Source organism: Eubalaena glacialis, chromosome 1, assembly GCF_028564815.1.
Source record: "Eubalaena glacialis isolate mEubGla1 chromosome 1, mEubGla1.1.hap2.+ XY, whole genome shotgun sequence".
Lineage (NCBI taxonomy): Eukaryota > Metazoa > Chordata > Mammalia > Artiodactyla > Balaenidae > Eubalaena > Eubalaena glacialis.
Window position 1 is genome coordinate 756588 of NC_083716.1, and position 18311 is coordinate 774898.

Below are 18311 nucleotides of genomic sequence, written 5' to 3' on the forward strand. Positions count from 1 at the left end.
AATTTGCTAGATAAATAAATGTTGGTGAGGCAGATGAATCACCGGAGAATTGATGCATGGCAGCGAATGAATAACCTGCAAATGCCTCCCAAACCCCATTATTTCCGCTCTTCCAGGAGCCCGAGATTCATGCCCCCGCATGCTGCCAGTTCGTTACCGAGAAGTATCATCCCTCTTCCGTTCTCGCCGGGCAGCGCGCAGCCCCTGGAGGGCCCTTTCATGTTTAATTTCCCATCATCCGCTCCACTGAACAGCTTAATCTCTGCTTGTATGATCAATACTATATCAGTGTAAATTAAAATGACAATTTTAAAGTAATTAAGCCTGTTAATGCTCGATTCAAATGTCATTATTTGCACAAGGGATTGAGGAGAAATTACAGCGTGTCCAGGGTGACAGGAAGATGTCTGAGCTGCCCGGATCGGCCTCGTGGAGCCACCGGGGGCTTCAGCAAAGCGGATTAACTCTGCCGCGCCCTGCCAGGCTACCTCTCCAATTTCTAAAGAGGATAACACAATTTGATAAATTTAATTCCAGCTACAAACTCAATTATTGTGATAATAGATGAAAACTGGGAGGAGATCCTATACAAGGCCCACATTTTAAAAAATACACTTAACTCCGGAATGAGATACAACAGTTGTGATTTGATTTGATTTGTTCTCTCTCTTTTGAAAACCCTTTAAATAATTTCGATGGTTGGAACAAGAGCGCACATTTATTAAATAGCGTAGCTCTGACCCAAATGGGGCCGCAGCCCCGCCGATTCAGGTCACAGTGTAACGTCTGCTGCCGCTCGTAGCAGCCATTATTAGACAGGCACAATCACATCATGCATTACTGGCTCTCGTAAACTGATAAATAAACCTCAGCCTTGCCCATTCCCGGCTGGTCTGGCCCCAGCCCGGAAAGATGCGTCCAGCCGTGTTTTTCCTGAGTGGCGGGTGGGAGTGGAGGATTAATTAAAAAAAATTAAACAAACAAAACATCACCTTTAAAAAAAAACAAAAAAAACAAAAAAAACAAAAAACAAAAAAACATCACCTTTGCCCGCCCAGTACCTGGGGCACTGGGCACAGAGTACGAGTCAGAGCCTCTGACTGATTATCCTGCACAGGTGTTTCTCCACCTGAGCCACTTACGGGGGGGGGCCACACACGGGGGACGGTGTCCACAGCACTGGAGGGGCTGCTCCAAGGGGACACCCGCCGTCCCTGGGCCTCATCCTTCAAATCACCAATAAAAGCTGACAACCAAACATTAATATCAAGATGAAGAGAGAAGTGTAGCAGTTTCCGTCTGAAAGATGTGTCAGGGCCCCGCGGCCCATCTCTCAGGGCCTCCTTGGACCATCGCGGACACTGTGCCGCCCCCGAAGGTGGCCGGGAGGAGCAGGAGAGCCACCGCAGAGGGCCAGGGCCTCCCCGTTCCAGGGGAGCTGACCGGGGCTCGGTAGCCTCCCGTCGCCTGAACGTCCCTCCTCTTTCTGCAGAGGAGGGAGGTCGTGGTTGGCACTTCCCCACCACGTCCTGCATGTGGAACGGGCCCTGCCTGCTGCCCGTCTGTCGATGTGACAACCTCCCGGTCCTCACCGTCCCGCCAGCAGGATGGCGGAAAATCCACGCAATCGTAGAAGCCTGTCTGCACGTGGCTCTCCTCTTTGGCTTCTAACTACAAACATCCCGACTACAGATTATCATGTTCGAAGGTGAGGAACTAGACAGGAAGGAATTTTTAACGATGCATTAAAATTAACCACAACGTGGAAAAGAGTCGGGCACATGATTATTTGATTTTAAGGCAAACGCGGGGAGGGGCCATCAGGGTGCTGACATTCCTCCCTTTCAACCCGGAAAACAATCATACAACGAGGAAAACCCCAAATCTCAACCCACTTTTCTTTGTAATAGTTAAAAAGCAGGACTTCTGAAAGGCAAGGGATACAAAATCCAGGGAAAACCATGGGACACGCTGATTTTCAGGACAGGTATTTGTGTGAGTCTCAGTGGTGGTGCCCTGGGCTCTCGGGACACAAGGCACCCGGGAGGGTGGCTCTAGGTGAAGGTGACGGGCTCGGCACTGTCGGCCTTTTCTGAGAACACCAGGAATCCTGCAGGAACACGGGACGCAGATTCAGTTTCCGGGCTCCGTCCGCTTTTCCTCTCCTCTTGTCCGACGGGCCTGGAGCAGGAATAGCTCAGTTGGTGGGTTCACCCTGAGGTGGCACAGTCCGGAGACGCTGGCGCCCAGCCACCACCTCGGAAAGGTCTGGGCAGGGCGGGGTGGCCTCTTGACGGCTCGGCACCCGGCCGCAAAGGGGGGTGTGGGGCCCCTGCCAACAAGCCCCCCGCCGACGGGGGCCCCGATCCAGCACCAGCCCTGAGAGCCACACCCCGCCACCGCAGACGGCAGCCACAGCGGCCCCCCGTCGGGACCCCTGCACCGGGCTTGCCCGGCGCCATTTCCTCTCTTTCAGGGGCCAGGGCTGGGGCCAACAGGAAGCAGCACAGTCTGGATGGGCGAGTCGAACAGACATAAATCCAGAAAGGATGTGGCCGACAGGCGGAGCCTGATGGCCACGTCCCCCGCTGAGTTACAGCCCACGGGCACCGCGAGGCACGGACAGGGAGCGGGACCTCCACCAGCTGGCTGCGCGTGGCGGGCACCAGGCTGTGCTGTTCGCACACGTGGGCCTGGGGATAAAGGCACAGGACAACCGGAGACCGGCCAGCGAAGCCCAGCACTGGCCACCCTCACGGTCCAGCGTGAGGACTAACGCCCGGACGGCGGATGCAGCTCCGTGCATGCAGTGGGCACGAGCCGGGCGCTGGCCCACGGCAGGCTGTCCCTCCCCGGAGACCCTGCACCTCGCTCTCCTCGACGGGCTGCGGACGGTCTACAAGGCAGAGCCTGGCCACCCCACACCACCCAGAGCTCCGCCTGGACCCCGGCCCGTCGCAGGAACTCAGGCGTCGTCCACACGGGAGGCTGGCCGATGCCCACCTCCCCGGGAGCCCCAGGGAGGCCTCAGGAAGCCCCTCCTCACCAGGCCTTCACAGTGCCCTGTGCCCGCCCTCCTCTGGGAACGGGCTCTGAAAGCCGATGGGCCACACTCCTGGGGCTCAGCTCCCGGAGTCTGCTGTCCAGCTGCAGGTGTCAGAGGAGGGGCCTGCTCGGAGGGCTCCTGGGGGTCCCCCGGGAGCGTGAGGCTGGAGCCCCGGCGCAGCGGCGCAGGGTCCCGGGAGAAGGGCGGGGGGCCTGGTGATCTGGGTGAGCTCAGGGCTGGGGGGCGGGGGCGTGCCACTCAGGCTGAATGAGCGGACAACAGGTAAACTGTCAGTCGCCGGGACCACTCTTCAAGTTCACTGCTTCACTGATTTCCTGTCAAAAAATGCTAACAAGCCTGAAAGTCCTTAAGAGCTTTACAATTTTTCAGTTGTTCACCAGGACATTCCAGGAGCTGCATTTGTTTCCAGGCGGCGGGTGACACGCGCTCCATCACACCTGTCTGCCCCTGACCGATCGCCACCCGGGCCCTGCCACTGCCACCGAGAGCCCAGCCCGATTCCCACCCAGAGAGCCGGCCGAGGGTGCGGGAAGGGCCCTGCCAGCGGCCCGCAGTGGTGGGAGGGAAGCGGAGACAAACCGCCTGGATCAGGAAAACTGCCCCAAGCGGGGCTTTGGGCAAAGGAACAGGGGCCCCTTCACCAAGGAATCACACCAATACGGCCGCGACCCTGCGCACACAGTGAGCGCTATGTAGGTGGGGGACAGCCTGGGGACACCGGGGCGGGCAAGCGCGGGCAGCTGCGTGATCAGCCTGTGGCGGGCAGGGAAGCCGCGGCCGCGATGGGGACCACTCCTTACACCACGCGGCTGCGCGTGGGCCACTTCCTGCACCCCCCGCCCCAGGAGCTTCTTCCTAGCCCCTCCCCACACCCAGCCTGCAGACCCCACGCCCGTCTCACAGGCCCCATCACAGGAACGTAAATCACGTGCAAACGGACTGGCCAACTACACACCAAAAGACAGCGCCCGCCAGCCCAAAGTAAGGAGAAAATGTGCACCAAAGTCAACACTAATTATTTCATTGAGTTGGAACAATGCTACATTCAAAATCAATAAAGCCTTATTTAACTAAAGAATGAATTTTATACTGATAATATCTGCATAGGGCACATGTGAAATTGAAAATTATTCACACTCTGCTGTTACTTCTTGCGTTAACGTTAAGTTTCCTCAATCATAAGACATACAGAACGATTTGTATGGCTTTTACCTGGAGTCAGCTTGTAATGGAAATATCCTTTTTCAGTTAAATCATTTAAAGTTTGACTGCTTATCAGCCATTAACCACATGAGTAGACATTTTTCACAGTGTTATTGATGGATACAGAAAACTGTATAGACTTAAAGTTTGCAATTAGATGAGGCGTGACATATCTACACACCTGTGAAACCATCACCACAATCAAGGTAACAAGCACGTCGGTCACCTGGGGGGGGTTTCCCTGTGTCCCTTGGTCCCCGGATAATCCCTTCCTCCAGTCCCTGTCTGAGGAAACCACTAACTACTTTCTGTCATTGTAGATCAGTTCTCGTTTTCAAGATTATACAAATGGAGTCACACAGAATGTGTGTTTCATCTGGTGTCTTTCACTTGGCATAATCCCTGACATCCATCCGTACCATCTCCTGTATCAACACTTCTTCACCTTCCACTGTCGAGTGGTACTGTAGCTGGTCTATCCACTGACCTGCTGGAGGATGTTTGGGTCGTCCACAGTGTGGGGGTAAAGTTGCCATAAACACTTATGTACAGTCCTTGTGTGGACATGTGCTTTCATCTCTCCTAGGTGGGTACCTAGTGGTGGAAAGGCTAGGTCATATGGTAGGTGTATTTTTAACTTAAGACACTCCCCACGTGTTTTCCCCAGTGGTTGTGTGACCTGACATTTCCGCTGTAGCAACATCTGAGAGTTCGGCTCTTCCTCACCGTCTCCAGCACCTGACGTGGTCAGTCTTTTCACTTAAGTCTTTTCACTTAACAGTGGAACATTTGTGATCTTTAACAAACAATGTGCTCTTCATCGCATTGCTCTAGTGACTGATGGTGTTGAGTGTATGTTCACATGCTTATTTGCCATTTCTATACTTCGTCCAGTGAACTGTCTGTTCAGATCTTTCAGAAATTCAGTTGTCTGGTTAGTACTGGTTTGTAACAGTTCTTTATATGTAGTACTCTAGATAAAGTCCTTTATCAGAGATATTTTGCAAATATTTTCTCTTTGGCTGTGAACTATTTTTGTATCTTTTGAAGAACAAGTGTTTTTCATTTTGATGATAGCTTAATGTTTTCTTTAGTAGTAGTTTGTGCTTTTTGTGTCATAGTTAAGGACTCTTTGCCGAAGCCAAAGTCACTAAGATTTCCTCCTATGTATTCCTGTAGAACTTTTACGGTTTTAGCTCTTACACTAGGTCTGCAGTCTGTTTGGGTTAAATTTTCATAAGTTTTGAAGTAAGGATTGAGGCTTTGTTGTTGTACATGGCCATCTGTTACAGCACCAGTTGGGAAAAGATTATTGTCCTCACGCTGAGTTGCCCCAATACCTTCGTAAAAAATCAATGGTGGGGTGGGCCTGTTTCTAGATTCTCCATTCTGGTCCATGATCGATTTCTCTGGTTTTACAAGACTACACTGTCCTGAGTACTGCAGATTTATAATAAATCTTAATCAGGTAGTATAACTCCTCCATCTTTGTTCATTTTCAAAGTTGTTTTGGCTAATCTAGGTTCTTAACATTTCCATATAAATTTTAGAACCAGTTTGTCAATTTCTATTAAAAAAAAAGGGTCTGCTCTGATTTTGATTGGTACTGCACTGAATCTTTACATAGATTTTGGGAGAAATGACATCTTAACGATACTGAGTTTTTCAATCCATGAACATGGTATATCTCTCCATTCTTCTTTAATTTCTCTCAACAGTATGTTGTAGTGCTTATCTTTGGCCTAAGTTATTCTAAATATTTCATATTTTGGTGCTACTATAAATGGTAATGTTATTTGAATTTCATTTTCCACCTAAATCATTTACAAGTTGACAGCTTACAAGCTGTAACTACATGACTAGATTTTAAAGACATAAACAAAATACTTTTCCATTAGCAAATCCATTCTGACTATTCATGAAAGCACTGCATTTTGTATTGTTTTTCCCTGAAGGAGATATTGTCCTCATTACGTTCAATGCAGTCAATTCAGTAAAGTTGATCTCAAGCCTCAAACAATTTGCCCTTGGCTCTGGACTGTGTTTTCAAAACTACAGCACAGAGGGGTGGAGATATGCATTTGGAGGTGCAGTGTGGTTTGGCTGGAGTGAAAGGGTGTGTGTGCAGGGACGGGGGATGTAAGCTGTACTCCAGGACTGGTCACACCCTGGCTTCCTCATCCCAGGAGACTCAGAGTCTGCACTGTCTTCACCTCCTGGGTTCGGCCCATTTCTCCTTAGTGTTTACTAGGGGACATGCCCTGGATGGCTCAGGCTCAGAGAGAGGAAGGCACAGAGTCAAGAAAATAAAACCCAAGTGGGTCACTACTTCTGGTGCGCTCTGGGTACTGATTTCAACAAGAACTTCAAAGCCACATCTATAGGCCTTTCACATTCCAAACAACCCGCCCATCCCTTCCCTGCCTCTCTGATGGCCTTACCTCTTTTCCCAAAACTCTGCAATGGTTCCCTGCCGACCACTCAAATTCCTCTGCCTGATGCTCAAGGAATCTCCAGGATGCTAGCCTCCTCCCTCACTGTAGTCTCTCTCAGACAGCCTGTGTTCAACGGCCGGAACTACCCCCATGCACTGCCCACAGCCGCCTCTGTGCATCAGCCCACAAATCCACATGCCATCTCCCTGAGGCCAGGCCGCCCGAGCACCACCTCCACCTGCTCCTCGGCACGTCTCCTCTGAGGTCACCAGTAAGGGAAGGAATCTCTTCCTGCTATTTCTTTTTTTTAAAGTTTGTCTAAAAAAGTCACAGTTCTGCAAAGCTTATTATGGAAAAATAGCAGTGCCCTGACCATTTCAAGTTTCACTCCCCAGAGGCTATTATTCTCTTTTAATTGTTTCCTTTGGCATGTCCCTCCGTATCTCTAAAGCTTACAATGCTATTTCTTGATTTTCTAGTCTTCAATATTGACTACTGATTTTTCCACTGTGGAAGATGAGGATTTAATCCCTTTACACCACCTTCCTCCTTCATTCACATGACACACACACACACATAAACACACACACACACACACACACACACACTAGCCCTCATCCCCATCCTCCGGATAAAAACACATTTTTACTTAAATTAATAATCAGTATTTATATCATTATAACTTTGAAAATGCTCTTCACAACAGAACCACTTATTTCATTACAACTGCTTTTCGTCTCTTGAACAGCTCTTTGTTTTCCCTGGAGTTCATCACTGCCTTCTTTTTTTGTTAACTGAGTTCTTTAATATACATTTATCATAAGTCATTCACACACTCTCTAAACCTCACCTCAGTATGTTTCCACATCAATCTCACCTGCTTGGAGACTCTCTCTCTGAGACCTAACCAGCTGCATGGCTGCTCTCTCGCCTGTTACACGGTTATCCTCGTGGGATCTCCCTTCACTACTGACCTGGGGGTTCCCTTGAGAGCTGAGAATCAGGCCTAGCACAGAGGAGCACACATCAGTGTTTCCCAAGCTGAACAGAAAGAGCATCCACCCTTCACGCCCAGGGAGCCAGGTAAGGCCCTCTGCTAAGAGCCCAGCAGACACCTGGTCAGGGTGGAGGTAACCAACCCTCACGTCTGAGCTCTCTGCTCCCGCCCTCAAGGGAGCTGGTGTGCTCAAACCGCTGCTTCCTGTGCTTCCTGGCCTGGATCTTTGGGTAGAGAACCAAAGCTACCTGACAGAGGGCACTGGGGACATACTATTTTAAAAGGCCTTACATATCTGAAGTACCATTTTCATTTTTCCCTGCCTGCACGTTTATAAGCTGGCTGGATGGGAATTCTGGATGGGAATTCTGGCATGCCGGAGGTTAAGGTCTGTCCTTTGCCTTCCAGTGTGGCCTTGGAAGTGGGCACTGCCAGGGTCCCTGCTCCTCTGGCCCTTGCCCTTCCCTCTCTTCCCTCAGAGTTGCCCCATGGGGCCTCGATGCTGGGTCTTTATGCCCTCACTCCCTCAGTCACCAGGGTGGGCTGCCCAGGCAGGACATGGCCTCAGGGGGAGGCAGGCAGGGGAGGCCACCCAGGGCCACGTGCCCCACGGCCAGCAGCAGGCCATCCCCAAAGGGGCCCAGGGGGCACATCCCCGAGTCTGCCCTGGTCTTGTGCCCACATGACTGCCCTGCCTGGGCTGCCCTTTGCCCCTTCCTTCCCCGCCCACTCCCGCACGTCCTTCAGGGTCCCACTAAATGCCGTCCTCAGAGCGGCCTGCTCTCCACTCCTGTCACCATCGGGCCCCGCGGGCGCTTCCGGGCAGCAGACACGGGCACATCAGCTCTCTTCACACCTCCTAACTGCACAGCTGTGTGTCTGCCCCAGCGTCCACGAGGGCAGAGAGTGTGAGGATGTCAGGTCACGTGTAGGGTCACATGCAGCGTGTCACACGCTGTAGGCTGAGTGTCGCGTGTCTGCATGTTTGCTCACTGGAGCGTGCAAGCTCCACGAGGGCAAAAGCGTGAGTGCGCTGTGTGTAGCGCATGGGGAATCGCAGGCAGCGTGGCATGTGTCCTGTGTCTCTGCGTCCGTGGCACCCGCCGTAGGCCCAGCACACAGAGCACAGCACGCGTGTCCTGCAGCCAAACAGAAAGGCTCCACCGCACCTTCGAGCCCCCTGCCGAGAACAGCAGACTCAGCTCTCAGAAGGCCAACACCTGTGGTCTCGGCTCCGGCGTGCCGGCACACCAGCCGGACCGGACCGGGCCGTGCCGGCACACCAGCAGGACCGGGCCACGCCTGCCGCGAGGAGCCTTCTGTAGCTGCCCCCGGGCAGTCTTCTCGGTCTTTGGTGGGAAATGGAGGGCAGTGTTCCGAACTTCCTACGGCAGCCAGCAAGCCTCCCAGGTGCACCTGAAGGGCACGTCATCCTCCGAGACACGTGTTCTCATCTGAAACGTGGCTTCTGGGGGGAAGTGGTGCCCGAAGCGAGGGGCGGTACCAGTGCTCCAGAAATGGGCATTACGGCTGGAAAATATGACCCAGGACTGGACACTCCGGGGTGTCTGGCACTCAGACAAGCTCCCCGCTACAGAGAGGTCGTCTCAGCCCCCAGAGAGCAGGCCACGTGTCCAGGATGGCGGGGCTCCTCCCACCTCCCACCCAAAACCCCGACTGGCCAACACCACACCTGGGGGTCCTGCACCCTGCCACCATGCTGGTACAGCAGCCATTGCCACGTCCCCCTCACTCCACCACCTCCAAACAGGATGGAGAAAAGCAGTTCCTTCCTCCCGGACTCTCCATCCCTCCCAAACAGGCCCGCTTAGACCCCCGACGGTTCTGGCCTCTGTGGGACCCAGTGACACCTCCGTGCCCCAGCCAGTGGCCCTCCTTCCCTCTGGCCAGCACGCCAGCCACTCTCAGAAACGTCTCCAGCCTTCCCGACCTGTCCTGCCCTGGGTGGTGGTCAGGACCCCAGGCTCTTGGGCAAGGCACTGAGGCCGCCTCGTGGACTGGGATTCAAGTCCAGGTGAGGCAGAGAAGCCTCCATGGCCTTGGCTTCCTCCTCCACCCAGTATGGGCAACTGTGGGCCGCGTGAGGATCCTGGGAGAGGCCTTCCATGGAGGGCTCCCACTGGAGCAGACACGGGGCCCTGCACACGTGTTTTCCGTGTCACCAGCACTCAGCATCACCAGTGGGACGGCCCACACAGGACCTGCAGCCACTGCTTCCCACGGCCACGAGCAGGCACACAGGGGCCCTCCTGGAACTAAGGGCCGCACGGTGGCCTTGAGCACACAGAGCGCGGGGTGGGGCAGCGCACCGCCCCCTCCGGGCCCTAGGCACAGCCCCCTTCTTCCTGCCACCCCGGGGTCCAGCCCAGGGAGCTCCCACGCCTGGCGGTGCCCTGTTCCAGCCACCAGTGGGAACGGTCACTGGCTCTCAGGGCAGCAGGACCGCTGTCGGCCACGAGACGCGTTTAAAGTCTGCGGTCTTCCCAGGTGAGTTTTCACCCCACAACGGCCCCACAGGAGGCGCCACACAGCACTTCCTCTGTCCTTCCCGAGTGGCCCCCAGCCCCCAGCCCTCCCGCCTTCCTGCCAGGCCCGCGGACCCAGACTGTGCGGCGACCCGATGCGCCCAAGCTTTCGGGGCCTCTGGAGGGGAGAGCCTCCGGAAGCACCCGGCCCGGCGTCTCCTTGGCTCCCGGAAAATCACCGCATCCAAGACTCAAGCCGCGTGGTTGCAGACGGCTCTCGGACCTCCGGGGTCACACCCCGGTGGGCAAGCGGGTTTTCAGAGGCCCCGGAGGGCTCTGCCCTCCTGCTGGCCCTCAGCCAGGACACAGCCAGCTCCGTGGAACGCACAGCAGATCAAACTAGCCCGGCAACTGTCCTCCCCACTTGATAGCCCAACGCCAGCTCATCCGTTAGAGGGAAATAAAAGTCGAGCCTAAATGCATAAAAAATTATGACGGAAGCCCTAAATAAGACCCAGGCTGCAAGCTTATTGAGTCAAAAATCAATCAATGAATGAGTGGATTAGGCGCACCTCATAAGCCCCAAAGAAATAATTTGCCCAAACACTGGGCTTTAACAGTTGAGGACCAAATTCCAACACTTTTAGGAAGTAAATAATGAAAAATCAATTTAAAGAAAAAACAGATCAAGAACCCTGGACCCTGGCATGCGGACACATTTATTGCCGAGTGCCGTCTCTCGGCTGACCCGAAAACTTCGGAAGGTGTTTATTTACTTTCAGCACCTTCCAGAGATCAATATTTTTAATTTGGATCCGAGTTATTATTTTTCACATCACAGCAGCGGGGAGCAGGGTAAAGTGGCTCATATTTTAGTGCTAAAAAGATCGATATGACAGCTTCACCTTCCCTGCAGCCCCTGCCGCTGCCCGGCCGCACATCACCACGTCCCACGGGGCCGCAGGGGCCGCAGCGGGAGCGGCCGTCCCCCGCCCCCGAGGCCGACAGCCATGATTTAGCTGAGCGTGCAGGGCCCGGTGCCCTCGGAAAACCAATCTTGCTTCCCTCACTTTATCAGGCCTGTCTGGACCCACAGGCGGGGCGAGAGGCTGGGAGACGGGGCGGGGCCGGAGGGGGCCCCCTAAAGCAGGTCGGTTCCCTCATCAGGATGCATTTGCCCTCCTCCCCTCCCCTGGATCAGAGAACATCAGTAAGCTCCTTAATTTTCTATAAATTTCCCCTAAAATCTTATCCAGGAGAGCAGAGACAGGGAAGGGGCAGGTCTCGGAGCAAGGAGCCAGGAGGGTCCAGGAGGGCGTCGCCTCGGAAGGAGCGTGGCTTCCGGCCTGTCCCCTGCACAGGCACTGGGCCACCGAGGGGCAGGGGGAGGGCCCTGGGACCACGACGGAAAAGAGCAGTTGCCACCACGGCTGGAAGGCAGGCCCAGACCCTCCTGCAGAAGGAGACCACCGAGGCCAGCGCGGACCCTCCAGACTTGTGCTCCCCCGGTGAGGAGGGGAAGGAGCCCCCAAAACAGGGAGGAGAAGGAAGAAGAGGGAACTGCTTGTTGGTGACCTGCCTTCAAGGGGTCCTGGGCCCAGGAGCCACCAGCATGGACAGTGGAGCGAGTGGGAACGCGGATGGACCCTCCAGGGCGAGGACCTCCTCGGGGCACGCACAGACCTCCACGCCCACCCGAGGCGCCAGGGCCTGTCCTTGGGCCTCCTGGTCTGACGTGGAGGGAGAAATGCCGTCAGGCCACTGTGCCCTCCTGGCCTGGGGACCCGTGGACGGGTGGGTTTGCAAAGCGCAGCTTTAGGCCAGGGATGGAGAGGCGCTTCCTGGAGGGGCCTGCAAGGGTCGCTTCTCCCGACTTCGACTTCACCCCCCCACCAGCGAGGCCACGGTCCCAGGAAACCTTTGTGAGCCTTGAATTTGCATCAGTGGGTTTCTGGTCTGGCCGCACTCTCACCCCACAGGAAATGAAGCCCACCCGTGCGCCTCCTTCCAGGGGCCAAGTTAACCGCGGATGAAGGTGGAGGCCGGCGGTGGGAAGCGGAGTGGGGCGAGCCTGGGACCCTGGGCAGCGCGGGGCCTCCATCTCCCAGGCACAGCCCCGGAGCCCCCTTCCCCGCCGGCCTTCCCGGGGCCCTGGGGACACAGGTGCCGGCCGCTGACCCGTCTGCTCAGACGCAACCCCACGTCCCAAGCTTTGAGGGGAAGTCGGAACCACCGCGTGTTCAGGCAACGCCACGGTCACCAAAGCCGTCCTGGGCGCCCGCGCTGGGCACTCTCCCAGCCCGCGGACGCCCGCGTGGCTGCCCCGACCGCATGGCTCCCCCTGGGCCCACGACACCGGCCCGGCGCCAGCAGAAGGAGTCCTCTGCCAGCCTCCGGCCCGCGCTCCCCGGGCGTCACGTCCACTGGACAGACGGCCACGCGGCTCAGGTCCCGCAGGCTGACACCGGACAAGGGGGACTCGAGAAGGCGCCGCCAGAAAGGCCGCTCCCGCCACGGACGCGCGGGGCTGACGCGGTGCCACTGCGGGAGGGGAGGGCAGGGGAGGGGTGAGGCCACGGCACGGGGCAGCCATGCCCGCCCCGCCGCAGAGACGGTGGGGGCCGCCTGCCCTCTGAGGGGGCGACGCCCCCCAGGCTCCCCGCCCAGTCGCCCGAGCAGGCCGGGTCGGGAGGCTCTGGGGGGTCCTGCCCAGCAGGCTGGAGCTGATGCCCGTGGCCCCCAGCTGCTCCACCAGCAGGTGCTTCGGGGAGAAGACCAAGCAAGGGCCTGCGCCTGCACCTCGCGTGCTCAGAGCACCAACCCTCTGTCCCAGGGGCTCCCCAGGGACTTGCGTCAGCCCCACCCCTCAGGTGGCCCCCCTGGTACTGCACGTTGGGGTCTCTGGGCCAGGCTGCGTGTCCTGCCTCAGGAGCGAGGCGCCCACCCCTGGCGGGCAGGGACCCGGCCAGCGGGCAGGGCCTGAGGGAGGGTGGCCCGCCGCAGGACGCCCAGTGGGGGACACTCTGTCTCCTCAGGCCTGAGTAGACCAGACGAGCCACGTGCTTAAGTGAGTGGCCACTCGGGATGGTTCTTAGGAGCAGACAAAATTTACCATAATCATTTTATTTAAGTCTAAAAATTGCCCTTTTGATCAGCTCCTGGGCCGGATGGGAAATGCTGCTTTGCCGCCATCTCCTGGTGAAGATGAGCAACTGCAGGCTCCTGGTGTGCCACTGCGCCCAAGGCCACGCCCCCCAGCTCGCTGCCCACCCAGCCACAGCTCCTCCAGGCTGCAGACCCTGCTGGCCCAGAGCCCCCCCAGGACGCCGACCCCCAGGACACAGCCCCCCAGGACGCCGACCCCCAGGACACAGCCCCCCAGGACGCCGACCCCCAGGACACAGGCCCCCAGGACACACGGCCCCCCATGTTTCCGTGAGCCCCCCCCCCCGTTATTCTCATCACCAGGTGCAGCTGCAGGTTCAGCTCTTTCTGGGAACAGGTTGCAATTTTCTGATCCCTATTAATACCTGTGACAGCATTTATGTACAAGATAAATTCATTTCAATTTCCTTTTTCAATTAATGGCCTATTATTTGAACCACACTCAGCTAAAAATATCACTCCAATACTATTAATCTTGTAAAAATTAAATTTTCCTCCCTCTGACAGCCAGAGGCCACCAGGCTGAGGCGAGAGGGTGGCCATGTACCTGGCCAGTGCTGCCCAGGTCCCCTCCAACAGGACGTCCAGGGGACCCGGCAAAGGCGGTTCCACGCACGACACACTGAAGGGGCGAGGGACGGGCATGACGGGGCCGGGGGCGCAGGGCCAGGGCCAAGCAGGATTTTATCACAAACCATTACGGTCCCAGTCAGGAGACGGGTGACAAACACACGCCTCCCCCGGGGAAGAGTCTGGGATGAGGTCCAGACCCGGAGCGTGGAGCACCGCTGGCCATTCCCACCCCGCCTGCCCCGGGAAACATGTCGGCACTGGACTGTGGTTGCAGGAGGGGACCGCCGGCAGGACAGCAACCCTGGAAGGCAAGCCAGGCCACAGCCTCGCAGGGCCAGCCGACGCACCCACCCCTCCTTGGGCAGGCTGGACCTTCATCCTCAACTCCCAGACACTGCCCAGTCCTGCAGACACCTGGAGCCACAGCCTCAGGGCCTCACACCTGGGCTTATCCCCATGTCTGATGCGGTGCTGTCCCTTGCAGGGTCAGTCCTGCCCAGGGAGGTGCCAGCCCCAAGCGCCGTCCCGGACTGGAACCAAGCAAGATGGCCCTGTCACCGACTAACGTGCCATCAGCGTACTTAAGACCAAGAGAGGAAAACGCTGCCGGTTCTAATTGAGAGATGCCATGGGTGTTAGATGCACCCTGGTCTCAGATGTAAATGTGACAATCGACTCGTGGAAGAACAGGCTGGATGTAATATCGTCCTTAGGTACCTCAATGCACCAACTGGACAGGAAGATCTTCTGGGCGTGCCACTTGTAGTGTTTGCAGTGGTTGCAGATTACTCCACCATGTGGCTGGTCCACGGTGTAAAAATACCTAATTCTGGGTACTTAAAATTACTTCCAACTTTTGCTATCCAATAATTTTTGATGACCATCCTTATACACACCAGTGTGCAAGACGGCTACTTGTCCAGTGAAGCTGCTGAGTGATGGGAAAGCTCTTTGGCAGGTTTCTGTTTTCCATTGCAAATTGTGAAATCACATTTTAAGATAAATCTCCAGGGATGAGGAAGGCCAAAATGGAGCTCTCAGCCCCCAGGCGCTTCCAACACAAACCATTTCTCAGCCCACCAAGCATTTGGCTGGAGGAGAGACGCAGATATTACATCAGCATGTCACGACAGGTGACACAAAACACACCACGGAGAACTAGAAAACTCAGCATTTCAAAAAACTATGGAAAACTTCCACAGACAGACAGACAAAGACAGTGGGAGCTCCCGGCCTTCCTGAGGCCGCAGTTTCTGTGCACAAGAACCAAGGCCCAGTCCACTAACAAGCTGATACCCACGCTTCACTGTTGACTCAGCCCCAAGCGCACATAGGGCCCCGCGGGGCACGGAGGCCGGCGCCAGAATAACTCCCTCAGCGGATGGATGGCCTCCGCCCCAGGGAAACAAACGCCTCCACTCTCCCTCGGCCACCCACCCCTGCCTCAGTCTCTGGTCCACTGCGGAAGGTGTATCAGATATGTCAGCCTTTCTGAGGAATCAGTTTGATTTCGTTGATTTTCTCTAATATTCTATTTTCTATTTCACTGATTTCTGTCTTATTTTATGATTTCCTTTCCTGTACGGGCATTGGTTAAATTTGCTCTTCGTTTTGAAAACTTCTAATGTAAGCATTTAATGCTGGAAACTCCCTCTAAGCGCTACTTTAGGTGCATCTCACAAATTTTGAAGGTTTTTAGTTTGTTTTTCGTGTAATTGGAAATAATTTCTAATGTCCTTTGTGACTCATGGGTTATTTACAAGTTTCTTGTTTATTTCCAAATATTTGGGACTTTTCCAGATACCGTTTTTGTTTACTCCTAATTCAGTTCCTCTGTGTGACCTCAATCTCCCACACGTGCTGAGCTGCGTTTTCGGCCCAGATTTCAGTGTGTGGAATGTTCCATGTGCACACACAGGCCAAGACTTGTCCAGGCCCCAGACCGCCTGTGCTCTGGCCGCCAGGGTGGGAATGCCTGAGTCCTCGGGACGGACCCCCTCCCAACCACAGGCCACCCTGCACCCACCCCGACAAACGTCAGAGCAAGACTCACCTTCCCAGGGAAGAGAGTGGAAGCCGACAGCCCCGCCTCGCCCCTCGGCGTGCCACGTGCCACATGCCACGTGCCATGTCCCCGTCCCAGGGCTGCGCGTGCAGCCGCCAGCCCCGCGTCCCACGGAGGCCCGTGAGCTCACGCCGGCTGTCAGGGGCTCTGCCAGCTTTCCCGCACACGTAGCTCTGACACGGGTACCCACACGATGGGCTGCCACATCCCCCTGGGGAGCTGCGCCCGCCCTGCGCCCTGCGCCCTGGCCCCGTCACAGCCCTCGCTCTGAAGGCTCCCTCGATATCAACTCGGCCACTCCTACCTTCTCAGAACCCGTGTGGATGGTCTTTTTCTTCATCCTTTTACTTGTAAAATACCCATCTTGCCACCTAAAGAAGGCTGTGAGGACCCGAGCATGGTGTCCACGAGGCAGAGGTGACCAGGGCCATGGTGAGCCATGGCGGCTCTACTGGCCGAGCAGGGACCGAGGCCTCTGAGACGGGGAGGCGAGGAGTGGCCCCGCTAACCCGCCAGCAGCAACCCGAGGACGATGCTGACCGCCTGGCCCTTGTCACAGTGACTGGATCTATGGGTTTACACACGTATCAAACTCTGACAGATTCCAGCCACGACCTTTTCAAGCCCTTTCCTCTCCCGGCCCTCCTGGGGCTCCAGAGACACCACCTGACGCCCTGGCGCTGGGCGACGCCCATCGCCAAGTCCTTCTTTTTGCACATCTCCTGCGGCTGCTGCCCTTCAGGGAGCCCTTCCTGACGCTGTGGCCCTAACCTGCTGATAACGGTGTGGTTCTCATTCCAGACACTGCAGTTTTCATCTGAATAAGTCCCACTTGGGGAAAGCATTTTTATTTGCAGGACGAGCGGAGGAGAAGGAGCCGTCGGGGAGAAAGGGAAGAGAGAGGAGGGGGCTGTGTCCCCACCCTCGAGGCCTTGCTAGGCCCGTCACCGTGGGGTGAGGCCCCTGCGAATGTGGGGAGGGTCCCCCCGCCGAGCAGCGTGGCAGAGGCAAGACCCTGGGATGCAGGATCTCGCAGACGCAGCTAAAGGCAGAGACACGAATCTGCAGTCCGTGATTACCCCATAACTGGCATCAGACGCCCCGAATTTAAAGACTGAAACCTGGCAGGAGCCTCTCTAAGCAGAGGGGAAGCGCGGTGGCATCTCTGCCCCGGCCGCTCTACGCAGGATGCTCTTCCCAGCCCCCGCTCCCCGCACACAACCCCCGGTCCAGGCAGCGGGCATACAGTCACCTGCTGCCAGATCCCTGGGCCAGGGATGCATTGAGGAGGGGACCCAGCAACCAGCACCTGCACCTGCAGCAGGGGACGGCGTGAGGGGAAGGCCGCGGAGGACAGATGACACAAGACACTAAGGAGCACAGGTGACCTCAGGGCTCCCCAAACACGGGGCCTCCAGACGGTGAACCTCACACCAGCAATGGCCACTCAAAGCCGACCAACCTCGCTGCTTCGAGACGCCCCTGCCTGTCCCTGCACCCGGCACACCCGTGGCCACCACGCCAGCCGGGGCTGCTTCCCCGGGCATCCGCCGTCCCCCAGACCACTGTCACACTGTAATTCACGCACAGCCGCCTGTGCCCGTGACAGAGCTGCCCACTGAGTCTGTTTATGTAATCAGAGGATGGCAGCTCCAGCAGACGCTTGGCTTGTCCAACGCTTATTCCACGGAAGGAAAGAGCACTCACCGTGAAGTGCTCCTGGGACTTGTAGTTTTCATCCAGGTAGACCCGCGCCCTGTTATACTCTGTCATCGCATCACTGGACAGCAGTTCTCTGGAAGGAAAGAGGGAGCTCGTTAACGCACAGCCACACGCACACCTCAGCCTCTGATGGGAGCGCTTGCAAAGCACAGGAATGGCAGCTTGGAAACCATGCTTTACATTGTCCTGAAAACAACAGCAACGGCGAGGAAGGAAGGAAGGGGGGGAGGGGGAAGAGAGGCGAAGGTGGCATAAACTGAGACCCACTATGCGCCCTCAGCGCAGGTCGCTCCATGCCGGCCGTGAGATGAGCAGGATGGGGGCCCCTCGGGAAGGCGACACTGGGAACTCACCCAGGGCCACACGCCAGGAAAGCTCGAGTCCACAGCCTGAGGGGCATCCTGGCTGTTTGCGCCCGGTCCTCACAGAGGCCACACAGGCGCCCCCAGGCCTGGGCAGTCCCGCCCGCATTCGCTCCTCACGGGAGAGAAGCTGAGGACCGTGACCAAGTGGCCGAGGCTTTGCAGCAAGAAGGAGGGAAGGGTCTCCAGACGTCCCTTATGAACAGGCTCCAGCCCTGACTGCACACCTCATGGCC

At 56.4% G+C, this 18311-nt stretch overlaps 1 protein-coding gene across 5 annotated transcripts in view; it reads right to left on the bottom strand.

Annotated features, from left to right (window-relative positions):
- The window catches only part of INPP5A (inositol polyphosphate-5-phosphatase A), a 177274-nt gene that overhangs the window by 74749 nt on the left and 84214 nt on the right, over positions 1-18311 (bottom strand). For all 5 annotated transcript variants that reach the window (XM_061182935.1, XM_061182786.1, XM_061182863.1 and 2 more), the window contains exon 4: positions 17699-17786. In XM_061182935.1, the coding sequence (XP_061038918.1) occupies positions 17699-17786 (88 nt within the window). The remainder of the gene's footprint in view (positions 1-17698; positions 17787-18311) is intronic.